General features: G+C 40.2%; 1 protein-coding gene across 1 annotated transcript in view; it reads left to right on the top strand.

Annotated features, from left to right (window-relative positions):
• CWF19L2 (CWF19 like cell cycle control factor 2) overlaps nt 1-19,267 on the top strand; it is a 149,966-nt gene that overhangs the window by 91,171 nt on the left and 39,528 nt on the right. Inside the window, exons 11-12 of the mRNA XM_043579225.1 lie at nt 1,344-1,457; nt 3,050-3,187. Coding sequence (XP_043435160.1) covers nt 1,344-1,457; nt 3,050-3,187 — 252 coding nt within the window. The remainder of the gene's footprint in view (nt 1-1,343; nt 1,458-3,049; nt 3,188-19,267) is intronic.

Raw genomic sequence — 19,267 nt, 5'->3', positions numbered from 1 at the left:
GGAGGGGCAGAGAAAGCCCCTGAAGCAGGCTCCAGGCTCTGAGCTGTCAGCACAGAGCCCAATGTGAGGCTCGAACCCACGAACCGTGAGATCATGACCTGAGCCAAAGTCAGACACTTCACCAACTGAGCCACCCATGCACCCCTCCCTTTTTTTTTTTTTAATTTTTTTTTTTAAGGTAGAGATACCCTTTAAATATGACACATCATTAGGGCGCCTGGGTGGCTTTGTCAGTTGAGCATCCGACTTTGGCTCAGGTCATGATCTGATGGTTTGTGAGTTTGAGCCCCCCGTGGGACTCTCTGCTGTTAATGCAGAGCCCACTTGGGATCCTCTATCCCCTCTCTCTGCCCCTCCGCAACTTGTGTGTGCGCATGTGCTCACTTTCCCTCTCTCTCTCTCTCTCTCTCTCTCTCACTCTCTCTCAAAAATAAATAAAAATATTTAAAATATGACACATTCTTAACTAATGCTAATTATTTGAAGAAGAAAAGTGATAACTTTAATTAGTATTGTATGTGAATGTAAGATCAGTATTGTATTTTTTTCTTCCATCTTAAAAAGGGAACTAAGTCTCTAAATGGAGTTGAAATTGATTTTTAATAATTTGTTCTGAGTTGAGCAAAAAATTGAAATGTGAATAATTTGGTCTTGTTTCAAATTGATCTTTAATAAAGCAGTTATCTAATATTTTTTATGTGATTCTTTGTTAGAACCTTTCCAGTAACATTCTATTTTCATCATAGAATAAAGTTTAATCTTAATCTGTACTGTACCAGGCAAGTATTTGGCCAGTAGTTTGTAGGAAAAAGATTATGGATTGAAAGTATGTGGGATATAAATTCTGAAGAGTCAGGGAACTGAAAAGCATTTGAGGGCTGTTAATGGAAAGAATAGAAGTTGTGTGGAGCATCATTATAGCAGCTAATGTAGCAGTTTGTTGTGTCCTTTAGTTGCTTTATGTCTTAGAAACAAGTTTTAGTAGCATCTTTAAATTGAAGAAACATGCATTAAACATGATATCTATTGCCTAAATTATGGGCACTCCTATCCAGTGCATGTGTGAATATTGGTACTTGGTCATCTTTAATATTGTCTAGATGGAAACGTTATTTGAATTTTCCCTCTGTGATTGCTTTTCAAAAAAAATAAAATAAAATGGACTTTGGATATCCCCCCCCCTTTTCTCTGAAAAGATCGTGATCATTTTACATTACGGTGGGTAATGAAATTCCAGGCAACTTAAGATAAACTGTAATTTTTATGCTGTTTTTTATTATGAAATATAAATATTCAGTACTCTTCACAAGAATTTCAAAAGTTCTCTCTACATCTTTCCATAGAATGAAGATCAAGAAGTGGTCCTGGTCAGAACAGATCGGTCTGGAGGAGTGTGGCCTGTGAGCACAGCAGGAAAACCTCTGGAATCTACAGGAGGAAGAAGGAAGAGGCAGATGGTGTGTTTACCATATGTCATTTTTAATTCGGAATTCCTTTCCCCTCCTTGGCTTTGTTTGCATCAGACTACTTCAGAATATTTTCTAAAGTGTAGGTTTATACTACAAGCATTAGAAGGTAGTAAGTTATAGTATTACTTTTATTCTCAGGTATATCCCTTTGCATTTTACAAAATGGAATCTAATTCAACTATGGGTTTCAAATGCGAACATGGAGTGTTTAAAGCAATTTTAATTTTGTGTACGTTGTTTTTGCCATTGTTTCTAACTTCCTTTTACATATTTACCGTAGCTCTTAGGGAAAATTTTGCATTAGCTAATTTGAGCCCTGGTGATGGGGTGTCGATATACAATAATGTCTTAATTATGTGGTTCCTGTGATCCGTTATAAGCCTTACTTTCTTTTCCATCTTCCAGCTCTACCAATTAGTTTTTAGCACTACCCTGAGGCTCTAGAGATGGTAAAAAGAGTGTATTCAGTTTTCTGAAGTTAGATTTTTTGTTTTAAATTTGGAAGATCATACAAATGGTAATTGGGTCCACAGAAGATTTGTTTGTTCATAATTTTTCTGTCATATGTTTACTATTTGTCTATTGAGTGCCTGTGCTGCTGGAGAGAGTAGTTGCTTCAGCAAATAGAGCAGGATAGATCCCTCCTCTAATGAAATGGGAAGAATTAAGGGTTTGGAGCAGAGATGGGGCAGGAGAATAGTAAAGGTTTGAATTCTGTGGAATGACAGAACTGGCTAGGGAGCCATAGATGCATTATCCGATGGCATCAAGGGCTCTGTTTGAGTTGCCTGCGGCCAAACACTTTCAGGTACAGGGTAAAGAGGGCAGACACATTCATGTGGGACCGAGGTTTGCCTTTTGAGTGTAATGACAGGATAGGAGGGCCAGAAATTAAGGGTCTGGAACCAAGGAGTGATTGAAGCCACGCAATGTGAGAGTTAAGCTAGTGATTTCAGGAATAGGAATGTTGGGAAAAGTACTGGGAATGTGCTTCCAAAGGTCTCAAAGAGGTTGAAGAGCAGATTTTGTTTGGCTAAGGGAGTGTGATGATAAGCGAGATGTGACTTAGGAGAAAATACATGACACTTTTCTTTGCTACAGGTAGGTATGGAACCCACTGATAGAAAGACCCAGGACTGACTTAGATGAGAATCAGAGTATCAGCCTTGTCCCTGGCAGAGCTGTGTGAAATGAGTTTGCTCATACTTGCCCTCTGTTTTCTGTGTGCTCACTTTATCTCCAGATGGCTGTGCGCTTCCCTCCACAGCAGTCAGGAGTTACTCCAAGGACAAGAGCAGACGGGAGGGAAGAAGGTTAAAGCAATTCTGCCTTTTCCCCCAAACCCGGAAGTCAGATAATGCCATCCCTGGGGAAGAAGAGAGTAATGGGGCAGAAAGAGGAAGTGGTATTTGAATGGAAATTCTTCCAAACCGGAAACACATAGAAAAGGGATAAGCTGGAAGGAAAGCTTGTGATACGTCGTGGCATGTTGTGCATTTAATATGAGATTTACAGGTAATTAAAAATACTTCAGAGACCCAGACCCATGTTTTCACTAAATAATGTTCATTTTCTCATAGGCTTCAACTCACGAAGAAAAAGAAAGGGTTAGATACTTTCACGATGATGATAATCTCAGCCTAAGTGATTTAGTCAAGAACGAAAAGATGGGAACAGCAGAAAATCAGAACAAACTTTTTATGAGAATGGCATCTAAGGTAAGATATATTCCTAGGATATCTTTCAGTTTTGAGAAGCTGGTTACTCCCATCTAGCAATGATGTATTTTTCACAGAGGTCTGTTCTTTCTGATCTTGATTTATTTGAATAAGTCAAACCCTTTGTAAGACGTTAGGAACATGCATTTTGGAATTGATTGGGAAGTATATATTTGAGATTGATTTTGTTTTTATTTTTTATCTTTATTTATTTCTTTGAAGTTTATTTATTTTGAGAGAGAGAGAAAAAGAGAGAGAGAGGGTACGTGCACGAGCAGAGGGGCAGAGAGAGGAAGAGAGAGAGAATCCCAAGCAGGCTCCATGCTGCCAGTGCAGAGCACGATGTGGGGCTTGAACTCTTGGAAATCAAGAGTAGATTGCTTAACCAACTGAGCCTTAGCCACCCAGGCACCCCATTTCGTTTTTAAATATAAGCTCTTGGGGCGCCTGGGTGGCACAGTCGGTTAAGCGTCCGACTTCAGCCAGGTCACGATCTCGCGGTCCGTGAGTTCGAGCCCCGCGTTGGGCTCTGGGCTGATGGCCCAGAGCCTGGAGCCTGTTTCCGATTCTGTGTCTCCCTCTCTCTCTGCCCCTCCCCCGTTCATGCTCTGTCTCTCTCTGTCCCAAAAATAAATAAACGTTGGAAAAAAAAAAATTAAAAAAAAAAATAAAATAAATATAAGCTCTGGTTTAGTTTTTTTATGTATGCCATGAAAACGTTAATTGTGTATTTGATCTACCAGTTAAGGGAAAGTCTTGGGCCAGAGTTTAATGTTAGCAACATGCTGCTAGTTAGGTGACCAGTATGTTTTGTCCTAATGTTCCTCCAGTTCTTCATAATGTTTACCACAAGGAATATATTTGAAGTAAGGTATTACGGATTATAGAGGAGGCATTTTAGAATAATCTTAAGTCTGTTTATATGAAAACTTGTATTTGAAAACATTTTTTTAATGTTTATTTTTGACAGAGAGAGAACAGAGTGCAAGCAGGGGTGGGGTAGGAGAGAGAGAGAGAGAAAGAGCGAGGGAGGCACGGAATCCGAAGTAGGCTCCAGGCTCCAAGCTGTCAGCACAGAGCCTGACACAGGGCTTGAACTCACGAGCTGTGAGATCGTGACCTGAGTTGAGGTCGGATGCTTAACCGACTGAGCCACCTAGGTGCCCCTGAACACTTGTGTTTATATTTCATATTTAAATGAAAATGTATATTAATACATCATTATAGTTAGTAGGATTAATATTTGTTGCAGATAGCATTCTTTGTTGCAGTCCCTTCCAAACTTGCCCACTAACATTTTTGATACAAGAGATATTTAAGCTCAGCTGTCTAACAGGGTTTGACTCCCCTGGAGCGTCAGCTTGCTGTCTCTTTGCAGATGCAGTTTTCCTGGAAAACAGCTGTCTGCATTTGTTTACATATTGTCGAAGATTGTTTTCACTCCATAACAGCCGAGTTGAGTGAGTTGAATCGAGTTGAATGAGTTGAATTGTTGTGACAGAAACCTTATAGCCCACAAAGTTGAAATATTTGAAATACTTTGCCCATGCCTTTGTGATACCATTGGTTACTTTTTGGTGGTGGGCGTTTGGACCAGGTATCTGAGGTACGGGAGGAAAACTCTCCTGCCTGGTGAAAAACTTAATGGAAACTAGAATAAAGATAACTAGAAGTATCTGTGTATGTATATGTGTATTGGGAGGAGTGACACAAACTTGGGTTTAAATAGAAATGGTCATTCTTCCCATCACTAAGAATTGTAAATTTAGCCCATAGGATCATTTCATTTCTCTTCATCTGGAGGGAAAGACTAGAAATCAATCCCCTAGGGTCTGGAATTTCATTTTTATGAACGTTTTCTTCTCAGAAATGGGGCATGCCACTTTATGTGGAACTCTGAATTAAATACAGTTTTAGTAATCTGAGCGTAGTACGTTCGGGTGTATACACAAGATTAAAAAAAAACCTTGTTAAAAATTGTAATAGTCATTTGTTCACTTGTTCATTGAACAGCTGAGGGGTGCACAGTAGTCCCTATGCTGGTGCTGTGAGTAGGGATATGATGAGTTCCTCCCCCCCAGAGGCTTATGTTTCTAGTGGATGAGACAGAAAATGAACAAATAGATGGTATAAAATACTATATAACATAAGTAATATTACACAAAATAGGAAATATTTTTGTAGGAAATAAAGCATAATCAGAGGTGATAGTCTGGTGTTTTCAGTAGAGAGTTGAAGTGAGGCCTCTCCCTGGAGGTGGTGTTTCTGCAGCCTGTGAACAAAGTCGGGGGGTGGGGTCCACATGAATATCTGGGTTATTCGTGCAGAAGAAACAGCACATGCAAAGGGTCCACAGCAGAGGCGAGCTTGGAGCATGTGTGACCTGACCAGGGGCACAGGGAGGTGGGACAGGGGAGCAGAAGAGGCGGGGGACACACCAGGTCTTACAGGCTGTGGTGTGGGAGCGCACGCTTTCGTTGTTAAGTGATGGGACGCCATTGTGAAGCTTCGTAGTAGGACAGTGTCATGATTTGGCTTATGTTTTGTAGTTGCCCCACAATTCTTGTGTGTTCTGTTCTGTTTTTTTCATTTGTGGAAGTTTCTCTTGTCATCTTCCAGCTCCGAGGTTCTTTCCTCCACTGTGTCTGGTCTGCTTATAAACCCATCATTTCTTCATTTCCGTTGTAGTGTTTTTAGGCTCTAGGATTTCTTTCTGGCTCTTAGAGTTTCCACCTCTCAGCTTACATTACCTATCTGTTCTTGGTGAGCCTACGCTCCTGGACTGTGAGCCTCACCCGTACTTGTCAGTTTGTTTTCCCTGCTTAGTTGGGAAGGGATGGCTGGGGGGGCTGGAGTCACGGGCTCCCTTTACTTCAGGTGGGTTAGGCCATGATGAAGCCCCAGCAGGTACAGCTCTGGTAACATTGTTCCTCCTGAGAGCTGGGCTCAAGATGAACAGCATGTTCTGGTGTATTTCACAGTGGTGCTCCTCTCCCTGCCTGCTGCTGGAAGCGAGAGAGCACCTGGAGGTAAAACTCACACAACTGTGGGGACTTTATCCATGACTGGGGCCCCCTGGAGTTTTTAACTCTCAGACTTGTCCATTTTGTCCACACTGAGCCTCCAGCGATTTGTCAGCTAAAGCTTAGGTTTTCCTGGCCTGGCGGTGGTTCCCACGGAGCCCCTGCTCTGTGCACACAGATAGATTGTGGTTCCCTCTACCCCCCTGACTGGCTCCCTGACTTTGGGGTAGAGTCGCTTTCCTGAGAGGCTAAGGAGAGGTGTTGATTTTTCAGCTTCTTCAGCTTTATACTTGTTTTTGGGGCAGAGTGGCAGCTTCTCAGATCTTTAAATGCCAGGCTGGAAACTGCTGTTTTATTTTTGAAAGGATTTTTCTGGCAGCTCTTTCAAGAAGATGATGTAGGGAGGCAGGAGTGGAAATAGGGAGATCACTTTAGGAGGGTCTCGCATTAACTCAGATAGAGCCTGGGATTAGAGTGTAAACTGGTGAGAAGTGTTAGGCCTTGGGGCAGTGCTGATGCTATTTACTGAAATAGAAAACCCTGCAGGGGTCACATATCGCTGGAGGTAGGAGATGGGGAATACTCTCTCACATATACGTGATATACGAAATGCCCATGAGACATTCACATGGTGCCATGGGCTCATTGCCGTGGAGCTCTGGGTCTGTGTTGGCTCTCACAGACGCTTGGGTGCTCTGAACATTGAAATGTATATAGAGCCATGGGACCCAGGGAATTATTAAAGTGGCTCTGAAGACTGAGCTCTGGAGCACTGTGTGGAAGGGGACGAGGAGGGTTCCACAACTGATGCTGAGAAGGGGCAGCCACTGAGGTACAAGGAAGACAGGCCGTGGTGGTTGAGAAGCGGGAGAAGATAGGAAGGAGCCTGTGAATAACTGTCAGTTGCTTCTGAGAGGTTGAGTCAGATCTTTGAAGCCGGGGAGGTGACCGTTAGGTTTGGCATTGTGGGGGCTTCTGGAGACTCAAAGGGAGGGCAGAGTGTCCATGTGCGGAGGCAGATGGGCTTGTAAATATGGTAGAAGAAGGAACGGGGCCCCCCTTCTTACTGTTCCCCTTAGTTTAGTGAACACTAAGGTTTTCAGCTGGGAGTCATGGTGAAGAAGGGGACATCAGAGGGTCGAGAAGAAAGAGCGAAATGGTTTCTGAGAGAAGCTGTGTGAAGTAAAGCAGGATTGCCAAGCAGTACTGAAGGTCCATCTGAGGTTTACAGTTATAAATTTAACAGTGAACATGGCAGGGTGTTCGTGTGGTTTTTTTTCTATCATGTTTGGTTGGAGACTTAGTTTTACTGAATCATGATATAGTCATCATGACTTGTTTTGTATTTTTCAGATTTTACCACCATTGTATCTTGCTTTAAAGGTGCAGATAGTAGACCAGGTTTATGTTTTTTTTTTTCTCTGTTTGTATATTATAAGATCTTTTAGAAATATTTGTATTGGATAGGGTTGTTTTTAGTACTCACTGAGTTGACAATGATCATGATCCCTGAACATCTAAAATCTTTGACTTTTTGAAAATTCGAGTTTACTAAGCTAGAACGTTATAATAGGTACTGTAAAAATTCACAAATGGGATGTCACCAAATGGCAGAGTAATGGCCATCACCTCCATCCCCTCACAGAGATCAGCCATCAGGTGGCTCACGTGACCAAGGAGAGCTCTAGAGTCTGCATAAAACCTTCAGCAACGCAGTGGGACAGAAACACAGGAGAATGACTGCACAAGATGGGAAAGAGGACAGCTTCACTTTTGCTTGGACTGTCCTGTCCCCATGCTGGCGTTGCTCAGCACCGAGAGGGAACGCTCCAGCTAGGAAGAGTTCCTGTGGCAGGGAAAAGAGCAGGGTGAGTGACCAGCTTCCCTAGTGTTTCGTGGCACCATGTGAAGTTCCCAGTTCAGTTTCCGCCCACCCAGGGGCCGAGAGCAGAGACAGAGAGACAGCTAGGAACAGGGGAGAAAAGTAGGGGCCCCCAGGAGCAGCCACACTGCGGGTGACTATGGTTCCCAGGGGTCTGTCCTGCAGACAAACCAACAGCATTTGCCTCTGGAGAGAACAGTGAGTGCTGCCGCTTGCCCTGGTGTGTAGCTCTTGCAACAGCCCTTGCAGCCTCTGTGGGCCCCCTGGAGATTCTGCCGAGGATCACGTGGTTGTTGATGGCGTGGACCCCGGTGACTTGAGCCAGTGAGCCACTGCCCTCCCCAGGCTTGTTGCCACCGTATGCCCTCATACTTGGCACCCTACACCTTTAGACCTGAGGTCACCACACACCCCAGCATGCCCCTGCGTGCAGATAGACATTTTCCCTTACTGCAGTCCATAAAGTCTGGAAGAGAGGACTGCTTTTTCAAATGCACATCTACACAACGTTGTAGGGGTTGTAAATAATTAGAGAAACATGACTCCAACAGTAAATATCTAATTACCATCACCCCCCAAAAAAGAAGATAACAGGCATTACCTGATGAAGAGTTCAAAATAATCGTTTTAAAGATGCTCAGAGAGCTGTGAGGACATTGATAAGCAGTGTAATGATCTCAGGAAAACAATACAAGAACAAAATAGGGAGTTCAACAAAGAAACAGAACACAAAAATAAACCAGACATTTGTAGTGGAAGAATACACTGAGTGAACTGTAAAAAATTCAGTAAAGAGCTTCTCTCGCAGACCAGACCAAACAGAAAAAAGAATCAGCTCACAGAGAATTTGTTTGAAATCATCCCATCAGAGGAGCATCAAGAAAAAGGATGAAAAGGAAAGGAAGAAGGCATATGGGTCTTAAGGAACACCTTAACAAATAATCTGCATCCCTGGAGTCCCAAAGGAGAAGAGAGGGAGAAAGGGATAGAAAGCTTACATAAAGAAATACTGGTTGAGTACCTCCCAAAGCTGGGGAGAGATTTGCACTTTTAAGTTCATGAAGCTAATAAGCCACCCCAAAATTTCAATCCAAAGTGATCTTCTCCAAGACACAATTTAAAACTTAAATTGAAGAAAAAAAGAATTTTAAAAGCAATAAGAGAAAGAAAAATTCTCTCCTACAAGGAACCCCTTTAAGTCGTACAGTGGATTTCCCAGCAGAGTCCTTTCAGGGCAGGAGAGAAGGGTTTAGTACAAACGCTGAAAGAAAGAAACTACCAACCAAAAATATTTCACGCAGCAAAGCTGTCCTTCAGAAAGGGCAAGATAAAGACTTGAGCTTGTCACCACTAGGCCTGCCTTCTAGGGAAGGCTGCTAATTAGTGACATGAAAACATAGGAAAATGTACAACACCCTAGTAAAGGTAAGAATCTAGTCAGATACAGAAGGGTGTTAACCACTTAACTCAAGCCTAAAAGTCGAAGGACAAAAGTGTTAAAAATAGTGATAGCTACAATAATTCGTCAGTAGATACACAATATAAAAAGTAAAGTGTGGCATCAAAAACGTGAAATGTGGGTGTTGTGGGAAATAAAAGGGTAGAGTTTTTCTGTGAGATAGAAATTGTTAGCAGTTTAAAATGACTTCTGTCTCTAAGATGTTTCAGGTCAGCCTTAGGGTAACCATAAACCGAAGCCTGCAGTGGAAAAGATGAAGGGAACCAGTGTGTCCCCCTGTGGCCAATCATCCATTCACAGAGGAGGACAGCAAGAACGGAAGGAAAGAAAAAGGAACTGCCAAACAGCCAGACCCATTCACAAGATGATGATACAAGCTCTCACCTGTGAACAATTACTGGGAATGTAATGGCTTAAATGTTCCACCAAGAAGGCAGAGAGTGGGTGAATGGACAAAGAACCAGACTCAACTATCTCCTTTCCGTAAGAGACCCCCTTCAGCTTTAACAACACAGATAGGTTCAAAGTGAAGGCATGGGAAAGAATAGTCCATGCAAACGGGAACTAAAAGAAGCAGGGGTAGCTCTACTTCTACAGACAAAATGGGCTTGAGGTCAAAAACTGTAACTGGACACGAATAAGGTCATTATAAAATGATAAAGGAGTCAACTCATCAGAAGGAGATAATTGTAAATACATAAACATCCAACATCAGAACCCCTAAATATGTCAGGGAAATAATAACAGATCTCAGAGTGCTAGATAGCACTACAGTAATACTAGAGGACTTCATTCAGTACCTCACTGTAATCAGTGAACAGATCATCCAGCCAAAAAAAAAAAAAAAAAACAAGAAGAAGACATTGAACTTGAACGACACTTTAGATCAAATGGACCTAAGAGACATATACGGAACATTTCATCCAACAACAACAGAGTATGTATTCTTCTCAAGCACACATGGAACACTGTCCAGGATGGAACATAGATTGTTATATCACAAAGTTAATCTTAAGAAATTGAAAAATATAGAAATGATGGCAAGTACCTTTTGAGACCACAGTGGCATGAAACTAGAAATCACTAAAGAGGAAACCTAGAAAATTCACAAATATGTGAAAATGAAATAACACACTCCTGAACAACGAATGGGTCAAACAGAAATCAAAAGGGAAATTAAAAAAAATATGGAAACAAATGACAGTCTAAACAGAATATACCAAAACTGATGGGATGCAGCCAAAACAGTGCTAAGAAGGGGGTTCATAGTCCTAAACCGTCTATAGTTACAAAAAGTAAAGATCAGAAATAACAACTTACCTCTTATACCTCAAGAACTAAAAGGAGAAGAAGGAGATAGCAAAGACCAGAGCAGAAATAAATGAGCTGGGGAATAGAAATACAATACAAAAGAGCAAGGAAACTAACTTTTTTTTTTTTAAGATAAATAAAATTGACCAGCAATTAGCTAGACTTAGCAAGAAAAAAGAAAGAGGACTCAAATAAGTAAAATTACAAATGAAGGCACCTGAGTGGCTCAGTTGGTTAAGTGTCTGACTTCAGCTCAGGTCATGATCTCGTGTTTGTGGTTCGAGCCCTGTGTTCGGCTTTGTGCTGGCAGCTTAGAGCCTGGAGCCTGCTTCAGATTCTGTGTCTCATTCTCTTTCTGCCCCTCCCCTGCTCGCACTCTGTCTCTCTCTGTCTCTCAAAAAATAAAATAAAATGTTAAAAAAATTTTTTTTAATTACAAATGCAAGAGGAGACCTTTCAACTGATGCCACAGAAATATAAAAGATCATAAATCAGATACTGATATGAACAATTACATGCCGACAAACTGGACAACCTAGATGAAATGGATAAATTCCTAGAAATAAGCAACCTACCATGTCTGAATTGTGAGGAAATAGAAAATCTGAACAGATCAATAAAAAGTAAGGAAATGAATTCATTTATCAAAAACCTCCCTTTAAAAGCCCCAGGCCAGAAAGAAAAGGAACAAGTGGGCGCCTAGGTGGCCCAGACGGTTAAGCTTCCAACTCTAGGTTTCAGCTCAGGTCATGATCTCAAGGTTCGTGAGTTCAAGCCCCGCATCGGACTCTGCACTGACAGTACAGAGTCTGACTGTGGTTCTCTCTCTCCCCCTCTCTCTGCCCCTCCTCTCCTCTCTCTGTCTCTCAAAATAAATAAACTTGAAAAAAAAAAACAGAAAAAGAAAAGGAACAAGTAAAACTGTCTCTGTTATTTGCAGATGACATATTATATATAGAAAACCATAAAGATTCTACCAAAAATGTGTTACAGGTAATCAACAAATTCAATAAAGATTTAGGATCTAAAATCTATATATAAAATCAGTTGCATTTCTATACAGTAATAATTAACTATCAGAAAAAGCATATTAGAAAATTCAACACTCTTTTATGATAAAAACTCTCAAGAAATCGGGTATAGAAGGAACATACTTCAACATAACTAAGTTCCTATACGAGAAACCCACAGCTAACTTCATACTTAACACTGAAAAGTTGGCAGTTTTCCTTCTATAATCAGGATAAGACAAGAAGGTTCACTCTCAGCATTCCTATTTGACATAGCAGTGGCAATTCCAGCCGGAATGGGTAGGTCAGAAAAGGAAAGAAATGGCATTCAGATGGGAAAGGAAGAATTAAAGTGTTCTCCATTGAAGATGTGATCATGTATTAAAAAAAAAAATGCTAAGGACTCCACCAAAAAACTGTTAAAACTAATAAACAGTTCAGTAAAATTTCAGGATACAAAATCGGCATGTAAAAACCAGTTGCATTTGTATAAATTAACAATGAACTATCTGAAAAAGAAATAAACAGTTTTCATTTACAGGAGCACGAAGAGCGGTGAAATACTTGGGAATAAATTTAACCAAGGCGGTAAAAGATCTGTACACTAAAAACTATAAGACACTGATGGAAGAAATTGAGGACAAATAAATAGATACCCCAGGTGCATGGATTACAATGGTTAATGTTAAATTTTCCATACTGTCTAAAACCATCTATAGGTTTAGTGTAGTCTCTAGCAAAGGTCCATCACCATTTTTCACAAAAATTGTAAAAGCAGTCCTAAAATTTGTATGAAATCACAGAAGACCCCAAGTAGCCAAAGCAATTTTGAGAGTACAAAGTTGGAGGCATCATACTTCCTGATTTCAAACTATAGTACAAAGCTATAATAGTCAAAACAATCTGGCACTGACATAAAAAGAAACACAGACCAATGAACAGAATTGAGAGCCTAGAAATAAACCCTCACATAATATGGTCAACTTTATTTGGCAAGAGAGCCAAAAAAACTTGATGGGGAAAGAATAATCTCTTCAAAAAATAGTGCTAAGAAAACTGGATATCCACATGCAAAAGAATGAAATTGGACATCTGTTTTGCACTTTTCACAAAAATTAACTTGAAATAGATTAAGGACTTAAATGTTAAGACTTAAACCATAAAATTCCCGGAAGAAAACGTAGGGAAAAAGCTTCATGATGTAGGTCTTGGCAATGATGTTTTTTTGTTTTTTTTGTTTTTGATAAGACAAACCAAAAGCACAAGCAACAACAAAAAAATTAGCAAGTGGGACTACATCAAACTAAAAAGCTTCTGTGGAGCAGAACAAAGGCAGCCTATAGAATGGGAGATAATATTTGCAAACCATTGCTCTGATAAAGGATTACTATCCAGAATATATATAAAGAGCTCATACAACTGAATAGCCAAATAACAAACAGTTCAATTTAAAATGGACAGAGGACTTGAATAGACAAAATTTTTCTAAAGACGACCTTTAAATGTCTAAGAAGTACACAGAAAGATGCTCAACATCAGTAGTCATCAGGGAAAAGCAAATCAAAACCACAGTGAGATATCACCATACACCTGTCAGAATGGCTTTATTGAAAGGAGAAGAGATAATGTTGGTGAGGATATGGCGAAAAAGGAACCCCTGTGCACTGCTGGTGGGAATGCAAACTGGCGCAGCTGCTGTGGAAAACAGTATGGAGGTTCCTAAAAAAAATAAAAATAGAACTATCCTATGACCCAGTAATTACGCTTCTGGGTATTCATCCAAAGAAGATGAAATCACTCTCTGGAAGACATTTGCAACCTTCACATTCACTGCAGCATCATTCACCATAGCCAAGACGTGCAAACAACCTAAGGGTACATTGATGGATGAATGGATAAAGAAGATGTGATGTGTATGTATTTGTGTGTGTGTGTGTGTGTGTGTGTGTGTGTGTGTGTGTGTATTTCAGTAAAGCTGGGAAAAAATTATCAATGGTATTTGCCTTAAAAATTTCATTCCTGGTCTACACACACACACACACACACACACACACACACACACAGGAATGTTAGTCAGCCATGAAAAATCCCTGAGGCATTACTGCCATTTGTGATGTTGAATGGACCTTGAAGGCATTATTCTAAGTGAAATAAATCAGGCAGAGAAAGACACATAGTGTATGATCTCATGTGTAAGTGGGCTCTAAAAACATCAAACTCATAGAAGCAGAGTAGAGTGGTGATTGCCAGGGGCTGAGGGGTAGGGGAAGAAGAGGAGAGGTTGAACAAAAGATACTACGTTTCAGTTATAAGAATAAGTTCTGGAGATCTAATGTCCAGCATGGTGACTATAGTTAACAGTATTGTTTGTACACGTGAAAGCTGTCGTGACAGTAGTGCTTTAACGACCTCACTGCAGCAATAACAACGGTAGTGACGTGAGATGTGCAGTATTAACTAACCGTATTGTCGTAAACATTATGCAATATGTACGTATCAGATCATCACATTGTACACCTTAAACTTACACAGTATGTGTGAACTGTATCTCAGTAGAGCTGGGAAAGAATTTTATCAATTGTATTTCCCTTGAAAATTCCATTCCTGGTCTGCATTAGCTACAATGGAAATTTTTGACTTCCAAAATAATGTCCCAATTTTGTAAAATGACAAATTTAGGATTTAATAGACGTACAAAATCATCCTTATTAAATGGATTTATAAATCTTCCCAGGGTAGACAGTTAGCATTCAATAATAAATGTTTATTTCCTACCTTCTGTTCATTTTTTACATTTTTCATAAATAAATACTGTTTTTATTATATGATTTAGATATTACCAAATAGTCTTTGGTAGAAATCAGCCAGAACTGATAACAATAAGTAAACTTACAAGCCAGATGCATTTTTGAGTGTGAAACTGATAAACTTAAAACCCAGGTTTTTAAAAAAAAATCAGTTATGTATTGTTGAATTTGTAGTGGTGTTAAGATTGTGACATGGGCGTTTTTCTCTGAGCAGATTGTCTTCTGTGTATTACTTGATGGAGGTGTTAATTTCGTTCTAGCGGCTGAGGAGATACCATCCCACCCATCTCCCTCCTGCCCGCAATCCTTTTAGCTTTTTCCTGTTTTTTTTTTTTTTTCTTTTTGGCTCAAGATTGATTTGTATATGATAGCAGAAGGAAGAGGTTGGCTTTTCATAGGAAAGGATAAGCTTTTTTAAAAATTTTTTCATGTTTATTTTTGAGAGAGAGAGGAGTGAGAGACAGAGCATGGACAGGGGAGGGGCAGGGACAGAGGGAGACAGAATTTGAAGCAGGCTCTAGGCTCTGAGCTGTCAGCCCAGAGCCTGACATGGAGCTCGAATCTACAAACCCTGAGATTATGTCCTTAGCCGAAGTTGGATGCTTAACCTATTAAAGCCACCTAGGCGCCCTGAAAAGGATATGCTTTTTAAGAAATACACAAGGTAATGCTAGACCCTATCTATATGCAGTAGAGCTAATGGAATGACAAGTTACTATAAAAATACTGGTTTGGGGGTGCTGAGTGGGTGGCTCAGTCGGTTGAGTGTCCAACTTCAGCTCAGGTCATGACCTCATGGTTTGTGAGTTCGAGCCCCGCGTCGGGCTCTGTGCTGACAGCCCAGAGCCTGGAGCCTGCATCCGATTCTGTGTCTCCTTCTCTCTCTGCCCCTCCCACACTTGTGCTCTGTCTCTCAAAAATAAAAATAAATGTAAAAAAAAAAAAAAAGCTGATTTGGCATTGTGATTTTTTTTTCTTTTTTGAAATTACTTAAAAAATTTTTTTTTATTCTTATGTTAGATAACGTACAGTGTAATCTTGGCTTCAGGAGTAGAATCCAGTGATTCATCACTTACATATAACACCCAGTGCTCATCCCGACAAGTGTCCTCCTCAATGTGCATCACCCATTTCCCTCCCCCACCCACCCAACACCGTTTTTTGTTGTGTCTGATAATTAACCCTAGCATAGTAACAATTTATTTTGTGTGTATGATACTTAAAATCAGCTCTGCTAAAAACCTGTAGTACTAAAAGCTTACTAAAAAAAAGTATTTGAGGGCACCTGGGTGGCTCAGTCAGTTAAGCATCTGACTCTTGATTTTGTAGTTCGTGGGATCGAGCCCCATGTTGGGCTCTATGCTGTCACTGCGGAGCCTGCTTGGGATTCTCTCTCTCTGCCTCTCTCCTTGCTGGCACTCTCTCTCTCAAAATAAAGAAACATTTAAAAAATATCAAAAAACCCCAAAGTATTTGGGTGTTAACCATTTTTATCAATACCATGCTTGATCTCTTTACTCTTAAAAGACCTTGAATTCACAGGTGTTATTACATTTTTAGAGCCAGTCATATGACTGCCTTATTGTCTAGATATGTTAAGTATTTTCATCAAGAGACACAAAAGCTCATCTGTATTTCTTCCTTTATTAGTTGAAAGGCATTAGTCTAGGATAGAGATTGGAAAAGTTTTTCTTACGGGACCAGATAGTAAATATTTTCAGCTTTCCGGTGCAGCCACCAGAGGTGGCTGAAGGTGGTACGGTAAGTGAGTGGCAGTGAGCGATATGGGGGTACTCCAACAAACCTTCACTTACATACACACGTGGTGGCCTGATTTGGCTTGTGGGCCATGGTTTGTCAGTCACTGGTCTGGGAGTCTAAATGATAAGTTATTTCTATGGGAAATGTCTTTGAATTTGGGTACTTTCCTTACTCAGTAGTTACCCTGAAAATGGATATTAAAAGGCCCTGGGAGAGGTAACCAGTCAGGAATAGTTGGTATTAGATCAAGATCCTGTTTATCCATTTTATCCATTTATTCCGTCAACAAATACTAATTGATCGCACTGGTTGTGTGAGGTGTTCTTTTGAGGATTCACTGGTGCATTAGGAAGACATGGCCTTTGCCTTTAGGGAGCTTACAGGCTGGAGAAGTGAATTCAGTAATTATAGATGTGCAAATTACTGTGAAAGACAAGGGGAAAGTCTTTTGAGAGAAACACCAGGGGGTCCTAATGTAAATTGGGAAGTCAGAAAGTATTTCGGGTTGGACAGCAGTTTTGATGCTGCTTCTGGTCAGTATTCATTCCTACCCTATCGTATATTTTTTACTGTCCATCCTTTTGTTTTCCTTTCTTTTTTTTTTTTTTTTTGGCAATTCTGAAATGCAGATTATGTTTACTTTCTTTTATATTTTAGCATTAAGTCTCTAATAGTATTTCTTTCTTATAACCAGGTTAAGAAAGGAATCTCATGCCAAATACAAATTTGATTATATTTTTGTGTTTGGACAGGACATTTATGATTTTTTTAATGATATCTGTATTTTTTAGTTTTCCTGAATATTTACTACATAATTCATAAAAAAAAAAGGGATCAGAAATCCTGAAAAAGAGGGGTATGTGCGTCTCTTACCGTACATATGTATGTGTCTTAGAGTATGGCTGGTACTACGTTCATTACGATGTGGTAGGAGACCGTAGGTACCTAGTAACTTCCTTTTTGGAAGTTTCTTCCTCTAGAATCCTAGAACCGAAGCATATGTGACTCTGGGGAGAGATTTTGCGAATCTTGCTCACCCTTTCACCTGTTTCTGAAGAGGAACCGGGGACATTAAGAGAATCACATGGCCAGCGCCAGGCTGAGTGATGTGTCCGAGTCCCCACAGCCAGTGAGGGGCAGAGCTTGTATCACAAGCCTCAGCCTCGACTCACAGTTCAGCTTTTCCCTGGAAGGTTACGGCCTTTCATGTGACTCGGGTTAACGGGTAGTTGTTGGTTGTTGCTTAAGTTTAGTTGTCTTTGTACAGTTTCCATGTGTCATGTATTGGTGTCTGTGAATAAGTGGTGTGTGCTTTGCTCTTTCTTAAAATACATCCTATCGACTCCAACTTTCTTTAAATATAAACTTTTCCATTTAAAATCTAAGACGTCAGTGTTTCCTTGGCAACATAAACTTAAGGCGCATCTTCATGAGATCTCTGTACATCTTTGCTCATTAATTTTGTTAGCACCGTGGGCAGTAATTTTATCCTTTTTGTACTCACGGTGCATTAAAAATGGACTGGAGGGGAGAGAAGATGGAAGGTACATGAGAAGAATAAGATCGGAGAGAAAGACTCAAAAAGTAATTAGGGTTTTACCTTAATATGGTAAGAAAACAAGATGATTTTATGGTCTAATAAAAGATGCCTGCATTTCTGTTGATAAGTTCATTTTTTTCTGAATTTGTGACACTCAAGGCTTGATAATTTTTTGATGGAGTAGTCTTGAAAATGTGAAGTACGTATTTCCATAAGAGATGGTAGAACTTGGAATCCTTTTTAAAAAAACTTCCAGTAAACTGTATTAGTAAGGGTAAGTCTTGAGAGGTTGGGGGGCTCAGCTTTGTTAATGGAGCGATCAGAAGGTGAGGAGAATCAAGACTGCCACCTCCTGGCAGGACCCCCGGCTGTGTGGGTGCTCAGGACAGCCACTCCCGTCCTCGTAGACATTCTCTCACCTGGGCGAAATTAGCCTGGGAAAAGGCTAATCCATGCATGTGAAATTATGCATATTGTCCTGTGACGTTCTCTACGGAAAGTTTGGAATTTGGGCATCAAAAGATGATAGAAGTGATATTTTGCTTTGGTATGTAACTGAGTAAAGTCTGATGTAGTTTGTTCATTTTTCCAGAAGATGTAGGTTTGAATTCAGTCCAAGCTGCTAACAAAATAGTTTTGTTTTGTTTTGTTTTCTGAGCATCACTTAGGGGTGAGAACGCCAGAAAAGTAATTTATCTAGCTTTCTTTAGTTCAAGTCCCATTTCTTTTTTTAATACTAAGATATGCATGAAATTTAACCATTTTCAAGTGTACAATTTCAGTGACCTTAAGTACATTCACAATGTTGTACACCCATCTCTATCCTCTGTTTCCAGAATGTCTTCTGTCATCTCAAGCGAAATCCCTGTACCCATGAAACAGTAACTCCCTTTCCCACCCCTGTATCTCCATCAACCCTGGAAACCTCTCTTCTACTTTTGTCTCTGTGAATGGGCCTATTCTAGGTACCCCGTATAAGTGGAATCATATACCATTTGTCCTTTTGTGTCTGGCTTACTTCACTCAGCACAATGTTGTAGCAGGAGTCAGAATTCCATTATATGTATATACTACTTAAAAATAAAAGCAATCTGTTCACCTGTTGATGTGTATCTGGGTTGTTTCCACCTTTTGGCTATTGTGAGTAGTGCTGCTGTGAGCATTGGTGCACAAGTATCTTTCTGAGTCCCTGCTTTCAATGCTACTGTGTTTTTATCTGGGTGTAGAATTGCTAGGCTGAATGCTAATTCTGTGTTTGATTTTCTTTTTTTTTTTTTTTTTAATCTG

The sequence above is a fragment of the Prionailurus bengalensis genome, chromosome D1, assembly GCF_016509475.1.
Source record: "Prionailurus bengalensis isolate Pbe53 chromosome D1, Fcat_Pben_1.1_paternal_pri, whole genome shotgun sequence".
NCBI lineage: Eukaryota > Metazoa > Chordata > Mammalia > Carnivora > Felidae > Prionailurus > Prionailurus bengalensis.
The sequence above is the reverse complement of the archived record's forward strand: the minus strand, read 5'-3'. Positions and strand labels throughout refer to the sequence as shown.